This window comes from Aethalodelphis obliquidens, unplaced genomic scaffold, assembly GCF_003676395.1.
Source record: "Aethalodelphis obliquidens isolate GAN/ISIS:26980383/991018 unplaced genomic scaffold, ASM367639v1 scaffold8, whole genome shotgun sequence".
NCBI lineage: Eukaryota > Metazoa > Chordata > Mammalia > Artiodactyla > Delphinidae > Aethalodelphis > Aethalodelphis obliquidens.
In genome coordinates, this window is record NW_020837952.1 from 20,273,625 (window position 1) to 20,292,161 (window position 18,537).

Here is an 18,537-nt window from a genome sequence, read left to right on the forward strand (position 1 = left end):
CCTCTGGTTAGAATTTTCTTTTCCTCCCCCTCAATTTAAGTTATTGTCTCTTCTGAGCTTTGTGAGTATCTTCTGCCAGGCTTTTCTTTCTTTTTTGTTTTTCCTTCTCTCTCTCTTCATCTCTCTTAATGCCCTTTTTCTCAATTAGACAATATCATCCTCTCCAAAAAAGTAGAAGACGAATCTTTTGCTAATGACTTAACACTACTAAATTTAAACTCTTCTTTTTGAAATTCCACTGACCAAAGGTTTGTTTTTATTTTTCTCCAGAAGCATGAAGTAATATATTATGTATAACTTATATTTTCTTAAACGAGAAAGTTTCATTTTTGAAATTTACCTTAGATTTCATTTTTATATTTCATGGCCATTGACTTTATACCATTTAAAAAAAATCACATCTCTAGCAAACCAAGATATGTTTACTAGATTTTAATATGCATCTATATATTTATTGTTGCTAAATATTAAAAATTAGGATTCAAATAAATCATTGTGTTAAGTTCATTTTACACTGATTTTTGATCAGATGTTTGAGTGACATAATGGAGCAAGCAATCACTATTTGAAGAGTTGAATATTATTTGACCTTCAGAATGGATATCACACCTTCAGTTGGTAGTTTTTACAAATAAAAATGTTCATTGGTCAAGTTGAAGTATCATTATAGGTTTCATGATTCCTCTCATTAATTCCAGTATCAAATAGCTTTAATGTGCATTTTAAAATTGAATGACTAACAAGATTGCATACTGGCTTAAAATTTTTATTTTGGAAACACACAATTTTCTCTTATTCTCTAAATCTAGGCCATTTGTCTGAGATCTTGTCTTTGCTTTTTAGTGGACTTAAAATGAGCAATGTAAATACAAATTTTTTTTTAACATCTTCATTAGAGTATAATTGCTTTACAATGGTGTGTTAGTTTCTGATTTATAACAAAGTGAATCAGTTATACATATACATATGTTCCCATATCTCTTCCCTCTTGCGTCTCGCTCCCTCCCACCCTCCCTATCCCACCCCTCCAGGCGGTCACATAGCACCGAGCTGATCTTGCTGTCCTATGTGGCTACTTCCCACTAGCTATCTACCCTACGTTTGGTAGTGTATATATGTCCATGCCTCTCTCTCGCTTTGTCACAGCTTACCCTTCTGCCTCCTCATATCTTCAAGTCCATTCTCTAGTAGGTCTGTGTCTTTATTCCTGTCTTACCCCTAGGTTCTTCATGACATTTTTTTCCCCCTTAAATTCCATATATATGTGTTAGTATACGGGATTTGTCTTTCTCTTTCTGACTTACTTCACTCTGTATGACAGACTCTAGGTCTATCCACCTCATTACAAATAGCTCAATTTCGTTTCTTTTTATGGCTGAGTAATATTCCATTGTAATATTCCATTCCACATCTTCTTTATCCATTCATCCGATGATGGGCACTTAGGTTGTTTCCATCTCCGGGCTATTGTAAATAGAGCTACAATGAACATTTTGGTACATGACTCTTTTTGAATTATGGTTTTCTCAGGGTATATGCCCAGTAGTGGGATTGCTGGGTCATATAGTAGTTCTATTTGTAGTTTTCTAAGGAACCTCCATACTGTTCTCCATAGCGGCTGTACCAATTCACATTCCCACCAACAGTGCAAGAGTGTTCCCTTTTCTCCACACCCTCTCCAGCATTTATTGTTTCTAGATTTTTTGATGATGGCCATTCTGACTGGAGTGAGATGATATCTCATTGTAGTTTTGATGTGCATTTCTCTGATGATTAATGATGTTGAGCATTCCTTCATGTGTTCCTTGGCAGTCTGTATATCTTCTTTGGAGAAATGTCTATTTAGGTCTTCTGCCCATTTTTGGATTGGGTTGTTTGTTTTTTTGTTATTGAGCTGCATGAGCTGCTTATAAATTTTGGAGATTAATCCTTTGTCAGTTGCTTCATTTGCAAATACTTTCTCTCATTCTGAGGGTTGTCTTTTGGTCTTGTTTATGGTTTCCTTTGCTGTGCAAAAGCTTTGAAGTTTCATTAGGTCCCATTTGTTTATTTTTGTTTTTATTTCCATTTCTCTAGGAGGTGGGTCAAAAAGGATCTTGCTGTGATTTATGTCATAGAGTGTTCTGCCTATGTTTTCCTCTAAGAGTTTGCTAGTTTCTGGCTTCACATTTATATCTTTAATGCATTTTGAGCTTATTTTTGTGTATGGTGTTAGGGAGTGATCTAATCTCATATTTTTACATGTACCTGTCCAGTTTTCCCAGCAACACTTATTGAAGACGCTGTCCTTGCTCCACTGTATATTCCTGGCTCCTTTATCAAAGATAAGGTGACCATATGTGCATGGGTTTATCTCCGGGCTTTCTATCCTGTTCCATTGATCTTTCTGTTTTTGTGCCAGTACCATACTGTCTTGATTACTGTAGCTTTGTAGTATAGTCTGAACTCAGGGAGCCTGATTCCTCTAGCTCCTTTTTTCGTTCTCAAGATTTCTTTGGCTATTCAGGGTCGTTTGTGTTTCCAAACAAATTGTGAAATTTTTTTGTTCTAGTTCTGTGAAAAATGCCAGTGGTACTTTGATAGGGATTGCATTGAATCTGTAAATTGCCTTGGGTAGTATACTCATTTTCACAATGTTGATTCCTCCAATCCAAGAACATGGTATATCTCTCCATCTATTTGTATTATCTTTAATTTCTTTCATCAGTGTCTTATAATTTTCTGCATACAGGTCTTTTGTCTCCTTAGGTAGGTTTATTCCTAGATATTTTATTCTTTTTGTTCCAGTGGTAAATGGGAGTGTCTTCTTAATTTCATTTTCAGATTTTTCATCTTTAGTGTATAAGAATGCCACAGATTTCTGTGCATTAATTTTGAATCCCGCTACTTTACCAAATTCATTGACTAGCTCTAGTAGTTTTCTGGTAGCATCTTTAGGATTCTCTATGTATAGTATCATGTCATCTGCAAACAGTGACAGCTTTACTTCTTCTTTTCCAATTTGGATTCCTTTTATTTCCCTTCTTCTCTGATTGCTGTGGCTAAAACTTCCAAAACTATGTTGAATAAAAGTGGTGAGAGTGGGCAACCTTGTGTTGTTCCTGATCTTAGTGGAAATGCTTTCAGTTTTTCACCATTGAGGATGATGTTGGCTGTGGGTCTGTCATATACGGCCTTTATTATGTTGAGGAAAGTTCCCTCTATGCCTACTTTCTGGAGGGTTTTTATCATAAATGGGTGTTGAATTTTGTCTATAGCTTTCTCTGCATCTATTGAGATCATCATATGGTTTTTCTCCTTCAATTTGTTAATATGGTTTATCACATTGATTGATTTGCATATATTGAAGACTCCTTGCATTCCTGGAATAAACCCCACTTGATCATGGTGTATGATCCGTTTAATGTGCTGTTGGATTCTGTTTGCTAGTATTTTGCTGAGGATTTTTGCATCTATGTTCTTCTGTGATATTGGCCTGTACTTTTCTTTTTTTGTGACATCCTTTTCTGGTTTTGGTATCAAGATGATGGTGGCCTCGTAGAATGAGTTTGGGAGTGCTCCTCCCTTTGCTATATTTTGGAAGCGTTTGAGAAGGATAGGTGTTAGCTCTTCTCTAAGTGTTTGATAGAATTCCCCTGTGAAGCCATCTGGTCCTGGGCTTTTGTTTGTTGGAAGATTTTAAATCACAGTTTCAATTTCAGTGCTTGTGATTGGTCTGTTCATATTTTCTATTTCTTCCTGGATCAGTCTCGGCAGGTTGTGCATTTTTAAGAATTTGTCCATTTCTTCCAGGTTGTCCATTTTATTGGCATAGAGTTGCTTGTAGTAATCTCTCATGATCTTTTGTATTTCTGCAGTGTCAGTTGTTACTTCTCCTTTTTCATTTCTAATTCTATTGATTTGAGTCTTCTCCCTTTTTTTCTTGATGAGTCTGGCTAATGGTTTATCAATTTTGTTTATCTTCTCAAAGAACCAGCTTTTAGTTTTATTGATCTTTGCTATCATTTCCTTCATTTCTTTTTCATTTATTTCTGATCTGATCTTTATGATTTCTTTCCTTCTGCTATCTTTGGGGTTTTTTTGTTCTTCTTTCTCTAATTGCTTTAGGTGCAAGGTTAGGTTGTTTATTCGAGATGTTTCCTGTTTCTTAAGGTAGGATTGTATTGTTATAAACTTCCCTCTTAGAACTGCTTTTGCTGTATCCCATAGGTTTTGGGTTGTTGTGTCTCCATTGTCATTTGTTTCTGAGTATTTTTTGATTTCCTCTGTGATTTCTTCAGTGATCACTTCGTTATTAAGTAGTGTATTGTTTAGCCTCCATGTGTTTGTATTTTTTACAGATCTTTTCCTGTAATTGATATCTCGTCTCATAGTGTTGTGGTTGGAAAAGATACTTGATACAATTTCAATTTTCTTAAATTTACCAAGGCTTGATTTGTGACGCAAGATATGATCTATCCTGGAGAATGTTCTATGAGCACTTGAGAAAAATGTGTATTCTGTTGTTTTTGGATGCAGTGTCCTATAAATATCAATTAAGTCCATCTTGTTTAATGTTTCATTTAAAGCTTGTGTTTCCTTATTTATTTTCATTTTGGATGATCTATTAGTGAAAGTGGGGTGTTAAAGTCCCCTACTATTAATGTGTTACTGTCGATTTCCCCTTTTATGGCTGTTAGTATTTGCCTTATGTATTGAGGTGCTCCTATGTTGGGTGCATAAATATTTACAATTGTTATATCTTCTTCTTGGATCGATCCCTTGATCATTATGTAGTATCCTTGTTTGTCTCTTCTAATATTCTTTATTTTAAAGTCCATTTTGTCTGATATGAGAATTGCTACTCCAGCTTTCTTTTGGTTTCCATTTGCATGAAATATCTTTTTCCATCCCCTTACTTTCAGTCTGTATGTGTCTCTAGGTCTGAAGTGGGTCTCTGGCAGATAACAAATATATGGGTCTTGTTTTTGTATCCATTCAGCTACTCTGTGTCTTTTGGTAGGAGCATTTAGTCCATTTACATTTAAGGTAATTATCGATATGTATGTTCCTATTCCCATTTTCTTAATTGTTTTGGGTTCGTTATTGTAGGTCTTTTCCTTCTCTTGTGTTTCCTGCCTAGAGAAGTTCCTTTAGCAGTTGTTGTAAAGATGGTTTGGTGGTGCTGAACTCTCTCAGCTTTTGCTTGTCTGTAAAGGTTTTAATTTCTCCATCAAATCTGAATGAGATCCTTGCTGGGTAGAGTAATCTTGGTTGCAGGTTTTTCTCCTTCATCACTTTAAATATGTCCTGCCAGTCCCTTCTGGCCTGCAGAGTTTCTGCTGAAAGATCAGCTGTTAACCTTATGGGGATTCCCTTGTGTGTTATTTGTTGCTTTTCCCTTGCTGCTTTTAATATGTTTTCTTTGTATTTACTTTCTGACAGTTTGATTAATATGTGCCTTGGCATATTTCTCCTTGCATTTATCCTGTACGGGACTCTCTGTGCTTCCTGGACTTGATTAACTATTTCCTTTCCCATATTAGAGAAGTTTTCAACTGTAATCTCTTCAAATATTTTCTCAGTCCCTTTCTTTTTCTCTTCTTCTTCTGGAACCCCTATAATTCGAATGTTGGTGCGTTTAATGTTGTCCCAGAGGTCTCTGAGACTGTCCTCAGTTCTTTTCATTTTTTTTTCTTTATTCTGCTCTGCAGTAGTTATTTCCACTATTTTATCTTCCAGGTCACTTATCCGTTCTTCTGCCTCAGTTATTCTGCTATTGTTCCCATGTAGAGTATTTTTAATTTCATTTAATGTGTTGTTCATCGTTGTTTGTTTCATCTTTAGTTCTTCTAGGTCCTTGTTAAATGTTTCTTGCGTTTTGTCTATTCTATTTCCAAGATTTTGGATCATCTTTACTATCATTATTCTTAATTCTTTTTCAGGTAGACTCCCTATTTCCTCTTCATTTGTTAGGTCTGGTCGGTTTTTATCTTGCTTCTTCATCTGCTGTGTGTTTTTCTGTCTTATCATTTTGCTTATCTTACTGTCTTTGGGGTCCTGTTTTTGCAGACTGCATGTTCGTAGTTCCTGTTGTTTTTGGTGTCTCTCCCCAGTGGCTAAGGTTGGTTTAGTGGGTTGTGTAGGCTTCCTCGTGGAGGGGACTAGTGCCTGTGTTCTGGTGGATGAGGCTGGATCTTGTCTTTCTGGTGGGCAGGTCCACGTTTGTTGGTGTGTTTTGGGGTGTCTGTGGACTTACTATGATTTTAGGCAGCCTCTGTGATAATGGGTGGGGTTGTGTTCCTGTCTTGCTAGTTGTTTGGCATAGGATGTCCAGCACTGTAGCTTGCTGGTCGTTGAGTGAAACTGGGTGCTGGTGTTGAGATGGATATCTCTGGGAGATTTTCGCCATTTGATATTATGTGGAACTGGGAGGTCTCTTGTGGACCAGTGTCCTGAAGTTGGATCTCCCACCTCAGAGGCACAGCACTGACTCCTAGCTGCAGCACCAAGAGCCTTTCATCCACACGGCTCGGAATAAAAGGGAGAAAAAGTAGAAAAAAAGAAAGAAAAAAGAAAGAAAGAAATAAAGGAGGGAAGGGAGGGAGGGAGGAAGGAAGGAGGGAAGGAAGGAAAAAACGAAAGAAGATAAAGTAAAATAAAGTAAAGTAAGAAAATATAATAAAGTTTTTAAAATAAAAAAATAATTATTAAGAAAAATATTAAAAAAAAAAGAAAAAACCCCAGACGTATAGAACCCTAGGACAAATGGTTGAAGCAAAGCTATACAGACAAAATCTCACACAGAAGCATACACATACACACAAAAAGGGGAAAAGGGGAAAAAATCATAAATCTTGCTCTCGACGTCCACCTCCTCAATTTGGGATGATTCGTTGTCTATTCATATATTCCACAGATGCAGGGTACATCAAGTTGATTGTGGAGCTTTAATCTGCTGCTCCTGAGGCTGCTGGGGGAGATTTCCCTTTCTCTTGTTTGTTCTCACAGCTGCCGGGGCTCAGCTTTGGATTTGGCCCCGCCTGTGCGTGTAGGTCGCCGGAGGGCGTCTGTTCCTCGCTCAGAAAGGACAGGGTTAAAGGAGCAGCTGCTTCGGGGGCTCTGGCTCACTCAGGCCGGGGGGTGGGGGGGGAGGGAGGTGTGCGGCTGCGGGGTGAGCCTGTGGTGGCAGAAGCCGGCGGGACTTTGCACCAGCCTGAGGCGCGCCGTGCGTTTTCCGGGGGAAGTTGTCCCTGGATCCCAGGACCCTGGCAGTGGAGGGCTGCACAGGATCCCCGGAAGGGTGGTGTGGATAGTGACCTGTGCTCGCACACAGGCTTCTTAGTGGCGACAGCAGCAGCAGCCTTAGCGTCTCATGCACGTCTCGGGTCCGCGCTTTTAGCCTCGGCTTGTGCCCGTCTCTGGAGCTCCTTTAAGCAGCGCCCTTAATCCCCTCCCCTCGCGCACCAGGAAACAAAGAGGGAAGAAAAAGTCTCTTGCCTCTTCGGCAGGTCCAGACTTTTCCCCGGAATCCCTCCCGGCCAGCCGTGGCGCACTAGCCCCTGCAGGCTGTGTTCACGCTGCCAACCCGTCCTCTCCCTGCGCTCCGACGGAAGCCAGAGCCTCAGCTCTTAGCCCCGCCCACCCGGCGGGTGAGCAGACAAGCCTCTCGGCCTGGTGAGTGCCGGTCGGCAGCGATCCTCTTTGCGGGAATCTCTCCGCTTTGCCTTCTGCGCCCCTGTTGCTGCGCTCTCCTCCTCGGCCCCGAAGCTTTCCTCCTCCGCCATCCGCAGTCTCCGCACGCGAAGGGGCTTCCTAGTGTGTGGAAAGCTTTTCTCCTTCACAGCTCTCTCCCACTGGTGCGTGTCCCATCCCTATTCTTTTGTCTCTGTTTTTCCTTTTTCTTTTGCCCTACCCAGGTACGTGGGGGAGTTTCTTGCCTTTTGAGAGGTCTGAGGTCTCTGCCAGCGTTCAGTGGGTGTTCTGTAGGAGCAGTACCCCGTGTAGATGTATTTGTGGTGTATCTGTGGGGAGGAAGGTGATCTCCGCGTCTTACTCTTCCGCCATCTTCCCCTCGTCCCAATACTAAGTTTTTTAATTAAAAAAATTTTATATCACAGGGTCCAATTTCAGTCTTCTTAATCTTCTTAATTCATCTTGAATTAGGAACTCGATTTAAGAAGAAATACAGTATCATTTTGTGTAGTATTTGTCACTTAATTCATTGTAAGTTTGTACTTTTTATTGTGGTCTCTTACGGTCTGGAGCATCCTTCTGGGACTTGGAGTGACTTTTGGTTCAGTCACTGCAACAAAGTCCTTTTTGATGGAGCATTGACGTGAAATTCGTAGACCGAAAAAAGAGGACTAAAGAAATTAGATATATAGTCCACAGACTATAAAAATAAGCTAGTAGAAAATAAACCTTACAGTATATAGTTGGATGGCCAGTTAAATTATTGATTAAACATACTACATTATTGAGCAAGGGATGATGAACAAAAATGTTTCTTTAAAGCCAGATTTAAATTAACACAAACATATGTGCTTAGTTAAGTATTCTTTTCTTAGTATATTTATTCTCTTTCCAGTTTTTAAAATCCAGGATTGGTGTACTGTCAGCTTGAAATTACAACTCACTCAGAAATAAAGTGCAGTTTATCTGCTGGCCCAGAATTTGGAGGCTCCAGGAATGAGTTCAGAATTAGCTAGAGCAATTAAAGTGTTGCAGTCTTATCGCTGTATTGATACCTCTCAGGTGCCAACTATCTAAGGGCTATTTAGCCCTTGTTACCTCTTGCAACTACTTTTTCCTCTCATTCTCCCTCAGTGAAGGCAGGAGACTAGGAGGACTAATAGCTGCCAGCTTTTTTGTTAACAGAACCTAAGCTGTTTCTTTAAAGCAGGCTTCTTAAAGCGAAAACAACAGAGAAGTACTTTTTTCTTTACAGTTTATTACTAACATTACAAATCAGCTTTTATTAGAGCAAATACTAATGTCTCAACAATGCACAGAAGTCTCACGATTTTGTTTTGTTTCACAAAATGGATTGTTGATACCTATTGCTCTCCACTTTCTGAATTCACGTATCACATCCACATACACAGATATTATAGTTTGATGTCAGTAATGCTTTTTATTATTTGTGGTGGTCTCCTGAAATTCTTTTAGAAAATAAGTGTGTGTGTGTATTAGAGAGAGGATAAGTGAGAAAGAGAGAGGGAAAGAAAGGGAGGAACAGAAAGAGAGGGAATGTGTTGTTTAAATGGACTAGAAATAAGAAATAGCAATGGATCTCTGAAATTTAGTTATTATTCTTATATTGGATTAACTATGAAAAGGTTATTTGGGACTGGAATTTTAGTTTTGACCCTGCAGAACACGTAAACAAGCTTAGTCAGTTTCATTTATATGCCCACGCTCCAAATTTGTTTTAACCACTGCTAAAACATAGAGTCCATTGTTTCTATTTAGGGCCCATTGTAGCCCATTGATTTTGTTTCATGTTGTGCTCACTGTTATTTTAGAGTGACTTAAGGGGCATTTTATTTACCGGTTTCTCTTTAGAGTTAAGTCTCACCATGTAGGTTGATGAGCATCATTAATTAAGTAACACACATTCTGTTCATATTGTCACACATATTCCGTCATAACCAGGAATCACCTATGATGTTGTTCCATCTACTATATTGCAGGAAAAACAGAGGTTTCTGACAGATGTTCTACATGAAGTGATGCTGCTTGACGGCTTGGCCAGTTCCCATCCAGTATCACAGGAAGTGCTACGGGCAACAGATATTGACAGGGTGTTTGACTGGATCGCATATAAAAAGGTGGGAATAGATAAGACCCAAGTACCAATTGGATATTTCACTATCCTGGGGTAGCCAAACTATTTCATGCTAGATGTATTATATCTTTCTCTTCTCCCTGGCAAATGGAAATGGACTGTGAGTTAGAAAACATAGAGTCACTAGGTTCATGTCATTTTATGAGTTAGGGCTTTGCTTTATAAATCAGTAAGATGGAGATGAATGTTTGCCAAATAATGCCTAGAAATATTGGCAGTATTAATGAATAAATCTTTGGAGTCTTGATATGAAATTGCTGTACAAATGGTGTTATGTCAGTTTTTATTATTAATAAGAGAGCTGACCTATATAGTGACAAATTATTTCCCACCGATGCCCCTTAATACTTATTTTGATTGGCTGCTGCAAATGGGTATAGACAGTGACCTGACATATGTATTTTATAAACATTATTTAAGGGAGATTTGGGGAATTAGGCATGTTTCCTGGATAACAAGCATAATAAATGAAATCTTAAAGACTGGACTTTCAATGGTAAAGATTTTGGACCAATGACTAGACATCTGTAGCAATAAGGTATATTATGAATTTTTTTCCATTGTTACTTGGATTAGGATTTTTCCTTATAACTGTCCCTTTGTTGTTCTAATTTTAACAGGAGTGTGTACATCTCAGTGTATAACACTTAGCAGCCACTTAATAATTGTTAAAATAGTATTAAAATCTACTTTGTCTTTGGTGTAGATTGAATTGCGTTTATTAGGATTTCTATATAAATACTCTATTGATTTAATAACGTTTTAAGCTTAAAAACAAGTTGCTAATATTCTTTCTGAAAAACAAGATATTCCTCTTTATAACTAGAAATCAAATAATGATTCATCAGAATTTTTTGGTGCAGCAATTTGGATGGTTGGTTTTGCACTCAGGAAATGACTATCTCAATGGTTATTAGTTAATACCGTATGCTATTAGTTAACATTGTATGCTATAATATATAAAGTTGCAAATTGTGTTAGAAAATATCTTTTCAAGTCACTGATCATTGCATTGGCTCAGAAAGGATATTTTCGATGTTTTATAAAGATAAGTGGAAGTGTAGTACCATATTTAAAGTATGCAGTGTTAATATATTTATGTTAAATGTTAAATAAATATTTAAAGTACACATTCACTTTTATATATGATATTTTTTGGCTAGATTTTGCTGGATGCACATTTGGTTCATTCAACTGTATTGATTCTTAAAATATAATGCAGAAAATAATTTATTACGTTAGCTTGAGGTGCATTTGGAGACATGTCTGTGGTTATTTCCCACCTAACCACCAATTCTAAAAGACTATTTGTAAGTACCAGTATTATTTCTGCATGAATAATATCAGGAAAATATTATTTTGATTAAATATGTTATAGATGTGCTTTTACACGTAAGTTAACATTTATTCCAAATTTCATATATTTGAGTAATTTTTAATTCATTCAAGAAGGTTAAGAATTAAACCAGTAGGAAAGAAGGAAGTTACAATGATTATTATTTTACCCTCTCTACATTTTGGTGCAAAGGCTTACCAATTTACAAATGTGACACATGAGCAAACTGTGCCATGATGCTCAGGACCATCATCATAAAGGACACTGGCTTATTTGTCTCTAGCCATGTATCTTTATTTATTAATTTTTTGAGGAATAACTGACAAATATAATTGTATATATTGAAAGTGTACAATGTGATGATTTGATACACATATACATTGTAGAATGATTACCAAGATCAAGATAATTAACACATCTGTCACCTCACCTAGTTAACTCTTTGGGGGTGGGGAGTGCGAATGCCTGTGATCTACTCTCTGCAACTTTGAAGTCTACAGGACTGTATTATTAACTGTAGTCACCATGCTATACATTAGAGCATTAGAATTTATTCTTCTTATAAGTGAAAATTTGTACCCTTTGACCTGTATCACCCCATTTCCCCCTTCCCCTAGCCCTTGGTAATCACTACTCTACTCTCTGTTTCTATGAAATTGGCTTTTTTTGTTTTTTTTCTTTTTTAGATTTTGCATATAAGTGATACCATACAGTATTTATCTTTCTCTGGCTTATTTTACTCAGCATAATGACCTCCAGGTTAATCCATGTTGTCACAAATGGTAGGACTTCCTTCCTTTTATGGCTGAATAATATTCAGTTATATATATCATATTTTCTTAATCCATTCATCTGTTGAAAGGCATTTAGATTGTTTTTATATCTTGGTTATTGTGAAGAAATGCTGAAAGGAACATGAGTGTGCAGATATCTCCTTTAGATACTGGTTTAAATTCCTTTGGATATTTAGGAGTGGGATTGCGAGATCATTTGGTAGCTCTATTTTTAATGTCTTGAGGAACCTCCATATTATTTTCTGTAACGGCTGTACCAATTTACATTCCTACCGACACTGTGTAAGGGTTCGCTTTTCTTCACATCCTCACCAACATTTGTTATCTCTTGCCTTTTTGATAATAGCCATCACAACAAGTATGAAGTGATATATCTCACTGTGGTTTTGGTTTGCATCTCCCTGATGATTAGTGATGTAGAGCATCTTTTCATATAGCTATCGGCCATTTGTATGTCTTCTTTGGAAAAATATCTATTCAGGTCCTTTGCCTATTTTTTAATTGGATTATTATTATTTTGCAATTGAGTTGTATGAGTTCTTTATATATTTTGGATATTAACCCCTTATCAGCTATATGTTTGCTAATGCTTTCTCTCATTTTTCAGGTTGCCTTTTCAATTTATTGATTGTTTGCTTTGCTGTACCAAAGCTCTTTAGTTTGATGTAGTCCAATTTGTTTATTTTAACTTTTGTTGCCTGTGCTTTTGGTCTCTTATCCAATAAATCATTTCTAAGACCAATGTCAAGGATCTTTTCCCCTATATTTTCTTCTAGGAGTTTTATGGTTTCACATCTTACATTTAAGTCTTTGGTCCATTTCAAGTTCATTTTTGTGAGTGGTGTGAGATAGGAATCTGGTTTCATTCTTTTACATGTGGATATCCAGTTTTACCAATACTGTTTATCGAAGAGTCTAACCTTTCTCCATTGTGTGTTCCTGGTGCTCTTGTCAAAAATCAGTTGACCACATATGTGTTGATTTTTATATGGAATCTCTGTTCTGTTCCACTGGTTCCATGTACCGTTGCCAGTACCATAATGTTTGATTACTGCAGCTTTGTAATATAGCTTGAAATCAGGAATTGTGATGCCTCCAGTTTTGTTCTTTTTTTCTCAGGATTACTTTGTCTATTTGGGGTCTTTTGTGGCTCCATACAAATTTTAGGATAATTTGTATCTATTTCTGTGAAAAATGCTATTGGACTTTTGATAGGGATTACATGGACTCTCTAGATCATTTTTCAGTAGTACGGAGATTTTCACAGCATTAATTTTTCCAATCCAAGATCATGGGATATCTTTCCATTTATTTGTATCTTCCTCAATCTCACCAGTGTTTCATAGTTTTCAGTGTATGTCTTTCACCTACTTGGTTAAATTTATTTATAAGTATTTTATTGCTTTTGATGCTATTGTAAATGGGATTGCTTTCTTAATTTCTCTTTCAGATAGTTCATTGTCAGTGTATAGGAAGACAAATGATTTCTGTGTGTTAATTTTGCATCCTGCAACTTTACTGAATTAACTTATTAGTTGTAACAGTTTTTTGGTGAAGTCTTTAGGGTTTTCTATATATAAGACCATGTCATCTATAAACAGAGAAAATTCTACTTCTTCCTTTCTGATTGAAGGTCTTTTATTTATTTACTTTTTGCTTGCTTAGTTGCTGTGACTAGGACTTTCAGTACCATGTTGAATAGAAATGGCAAGAGTGGGCATCCTTGTCTTATTCCTGATCTTAGAGGAAAGGCTTAGCTTTTCACCATTGAGTATGATGTTAGCTGTGGGCTTGTCTTCATTCTAGCCATGTATCATTATGCTTAAGTACCACTGGAAATACTGTCCTTACTGTGTTTTCAACTGATGATAGGATCTACACATTTTTAATGAAGACTTATCAAGAGAAAATTTTCTTTTTAACAACTATATTGAGGAATAATTAAAATACATTAAACTGTACATGCTTAAAAGGTACAATTTAATATGTTCTGACATATGTATCCCAGTGAAAACATCACCATAATCAAGTTAATGAACATATTCATCAAAAGTTTCCTCATGCCTCTTTGTAATACGTCCTCCCATCCCTCCTCACTCCCCCACTGATCAACTTTTCACTGTAGATTAATTTTCATTTTCTAGAGTTTTATGTAAATGGAATTATACAGTATGCACTCTTTTTTGTCTGCCTTCTTTCACTCAACATCATGATTTTGAGGTACAATTCATGTTGTAGGATATATGGGTATAATATAATTTGTTCTTTCACCTGGACATTTGTTTTTTTCCAGTTTTTGGCTGTTACAAATAAAGCTACTGTGAATACTTTTGTACAGGTCTTTGTATGTGTATCTGCCTTTATTTCTCTTGGGTAAATACCTAGAACTGGAATGTCTAGATGATGGTAGATATGTTTAATGTTTTATGACACTGCTGAACTGTTTTCCGAAGTAGTTGAACCATCGTACCTTGGTACATTCTCATTGAAAGTGTGCCAGAGTTCTACTTTTTCCACATCTTCACCAACACAAGCTAGGTATAATCAATTTGTTTAATTTTAGATACTGTAATGGTATCTCATTGTGATTGTAATCTACATTCCCCTAATAACTAATGATATTGACCATTCTTTCATTTGCATATTCTCCCTTATATATCTTCCTTGGTGAAGGGTCAATTCAAATCCTTTGCTCATTTCCTTTTAGATTGGGTTGTTTTCTTATTATTGAGTTTTGAGGATTCTTTATATACTTTGAATGCAGGTTATCATATATATGATATGCAAATAATGTTTTTCCCAATTTGTGACCTACTCTTTATTTTCATAGCAGTATCTTTCTAAAAGCAAACTATTTTAATTTTGATTAAGTATGTTTTATATTTTTTAAAATTGATAGTTCTATTGGTGTCAGAGTTAAGAAATCTTTGGTTAATTCAAGGCCATGAAGGTTATTCTTTTGTTTTTTCTTCCAAAAGTTTTATAGTTTTAGGTTTATATTTAGATCTATATTCGATTTTGAGTTAATTTTTGTATATGGTGTGAAGTTTGAATTGAATGTTTTTCTTTTTTTTGCACATGGATATCCAATTTTTCAAGAACCATTTCTTGAAATGTCTGTTATTTACCCTGTTGAATTGCCTTTGCACATTTGTTGAAATCAGTGAACTATGTGTGGTGGGTCTATTTCTGGACTGTTTATTTTATTCTATTGATATATTTATTTATCTTGGCACCAATACCATACAATCGTGATTGCTGTAGCTTTTAATAAGCTGTGAAATAAAGTTGTTAGTTCTCCAACTTTGTTCTTTTTTTTAAAGTTCTTTTGGTTAATCTTGATCTCTTGAATTTCTATATGAATTTTAGAATGAGTTTTTCACTTTCTATAAAATTCTGTTGTAATTGCACAGGTTGCATTCCATTTGTAAAATAATTTGGGAGCATTGACACCTTAGCAATACTGAGTGACTCATGAATACTGTGTACTGTTCCATTAATTTAGGGCCTCTTCATTTTCTCTCAGCAATGTACTTTTCAATGAATAAATCTTTCATATCTATTTTCAGGTTTATCTCTAAGTATTTCACATTTTTAGGCTATTTTACATGGTATTCTAATTCCCATTTTTGACTTTTTGTTCTATATAGAAATACAATTTATTTTTGTATACTTATCTTGTGCAATGTTAAATAGAAGTGAGAGCAGACATCCTTGTTTTGTTCTGGGTTTTAGGAGCAATACATTCAGTTTTTCACCATTAAATATGAAATTGCCTTTACATTTTTATAAATACTCTTTATCAGGTTGAAAATGTTACATTCTACTTCTGCATTGGTGAGGGTTTTAATCCAAAATGGATACTGATTCTATCAAATACTTTTCCCCATCTATCAAGGTGATCATATTTTTGTTTTTGTTATTTTAGTTTGTTAATATGGTGAATTATATTGATAGATTTTTCAATTTTAGGCTTTCTTTACATCCCTGGGACAAATACCATTTGGTCATAATGTTGTTTTTTTTTTTTTTTGGCACTGAATTTTATTTTATTTATTTATTTTTTTAACATCTTTATTGGAGTATATTTGCTTTACAATGGTGTGTTAGTTTCTGCTATATAACAAAGTGAATCAGCTATACATATACATATATCCCCATATCTCCTCTCTCTTGTGTCTCTCTCCACCCTCCCTATCCCACCCCTCTGGTGGACACAAAGCACGGAGCTGATCTCCCTGTGCTATGCGGCTCCTTCCATTAGCTGTCAGTTTTACATTTGGTAGTGTATATATGTCAATGCCACTCTCTCACTTCATCCCAGCTTACCCTTCCCCCTCCCCATGTCCTCAAGTCCATTCTCTACATCTGCGTCTTTATTCCTGTCCTGCCCCTAGGTTCTTCAGAACCACTTGTTTTTTTTTTTAGATTCCATATACATGTGTTAGCATACGGTAGTTGTTTTTCTCTTTCTGACTTACTTCACTCTGTATGACAGTCTCTAGGTCCATCCACCTCACTACAAATAACTGAATTTCATTTCGTTTTATGGCTGAGTAATCCTCCATTGTATATATGTGTCACATCTTCTTTATCCATTTTTATGTATTTTTGTATACATTGTTGGATTAAGCTTGCTAAAGAAATGTTTAGAAATTTTGTGTCTATGTTCATGAGGAGTATTGGTCTATAGTTTTTGTAATGTCTTTGGCTTTGTTCTCACTATAATGCTAGCCTCACAGAATGGAAACTATTACCTCCTTTTCCACTTTATAGGATAATTTATGTAGAATTTATATTCTTTCTTTGTTAAATATTTGATGGAATTTGCCACTACAGCAACCTGGGCCTAGAATTTCCTTCATGGGAAGATATTTAATAATTTAAGTTCATTAATGTATAGTGAGTTATTCAGGTTATTTATGTCTTCTTGCGTGAGCTTTCGTAGTTTATATCTTATCAAGGATTTGGCTCATTGTACATGTTATATTCTTTTATTATCCTTTTAGTAGTCATATAATCTCTAATAATGTCCCCTCTTTTATTCCAGATATTGTTAATTTTTGTCTACCCCTTTTCTCCTGATTAGTCTAGCTAGAAGCTTTTACATTTTATTCTCAAAAAATCAGCTTTTGGTTTAATTGATTTCTGCTCTTAATTTCTATTTCATAGATTTCGTCTCTTATCATTATTATTTCCTTCCTTTATATGCTTTGGATTTAAATTGTTCTTTTTTCTAGTTTCTTAAGGTGCAAACTGAGGTCATTAATTGGAGACCTTTCATCTGTTCTAATTCAGGTGTTTATTCTATCAATTTCCTCCTAAGTGTACTGCTTAGGGCAAGCTCTAGATTTTGAGATATAGAAGTTTCATTTTCATTCACCTTAAGATACTATTTTCCCATTTGATTTATTAATTTATCCATGGGTTATAAAAAGTATGTTATTTAGTTTACAAATATTAGAAGATTTTCCAGAAAATTTTCTGTTATTCATTTCTTATTTAGTTTTATTGTGATCAGGGAAGTATATTCTGTATGACTTGAATCTTCTTAGAGTTACTGAGGCTTATTTCATGGCCCAGAATTTGGTCTCTGTTGATAAGTGTATGCACGTCAAAAGAATGTGTATTCCACTGTTGGCTGGAGTGTTTTATAAATGCCAATTAGGTCAAGTTGGTTGATAGAATTGTTCAAGTCTTCTGTATCCTTATTGATTTCTGTCTACTTGTTCATCATGCTTTCTTGATGAGCCCTCATTGTTTGGATTCACCTACATGGTGTCAAATCAGACTTCTAAAAATGTGGTGAAAAACAGTGGCCCAGGTACCTGCTGGCATGTCTGAAAAATAATCTTCAGTGACAATGTGGAAAAACAAAGCTCAGAACAATTTGGCTATAATCTCAGGGGCTTCAGTTTGATAATCTCTATACCAGGCCTTGATGTATATTTAGATTTCTAGACTACTTCTCCAACTGGGCTTCTCTCAGACTCTTTCTGTCAGCAATTAGTATGTGGGTAATATACAATAACCAATTTAACTCTGTGGATGGAATGGATAAACTGTGTCATTCTGGGATGTGTATGACAGGTAATATAGATAATTGTACAGCCATAATATCAACTGCTAATGTTTATTGAATGCTTACTCTGTGCTAGGCACTGTGTTAAACTCTATACATTCATTAACTCACTTAATTCTCATAATCCCCTTTAGGGGTTGTTATTTCATTATCCTCATTTTAAAGATGAAGATATTGAATCATGGTCAATCCAAGGATATGTTTCCCAGGAAATCAGGTTCCAGAGCCAGCGTTCTTAAACACTGTCATATTTGATCAATGAACTTGGCTGGAGCATTCATTCCAAAATCATTTGTAAGCCTCAACTTATGTTCCAGGCACTGTGTGCTGAGTGCTTGGGATATAACAGTAATAAGACACAAAGGAGGAATAGCATATAAATACGTCAGTGCAGTAGCATTTGAGTATTAACAGCAGTGTTTCCATTTTAAATGTAGAAACTTAACTCAAACCATCTGAAACATTAAAAAAGAATTTGTTGACTGAATAGCTGGTA

The 18,537-nt window shown here is 35.9% G+C and overlaps 1 protein-coding gene across 1 annotated transcript in view; it reads left to right on the forward strand.

The window, feature by feature from the left end:
- Window positions 1-18,537, forward strand: part of TRHDE (thyrotropin releasing hormone degrading enzyme) — a 398,603-nt gene that overhangs the window by 224,460 nt on the left and 155,606 nt on the right. Inside the window, exon 6 of the mRNA XM_027107052.1 lies at window positions 9,675-9,812. Within this exon, the coding sequence (XP_026962853.1) occupies window positions 9,675-9,812 (138 nt within the window). The remainder of the gene's footprint in view (window positions 1-9,674; window positions 9,813-18,537) is intronic.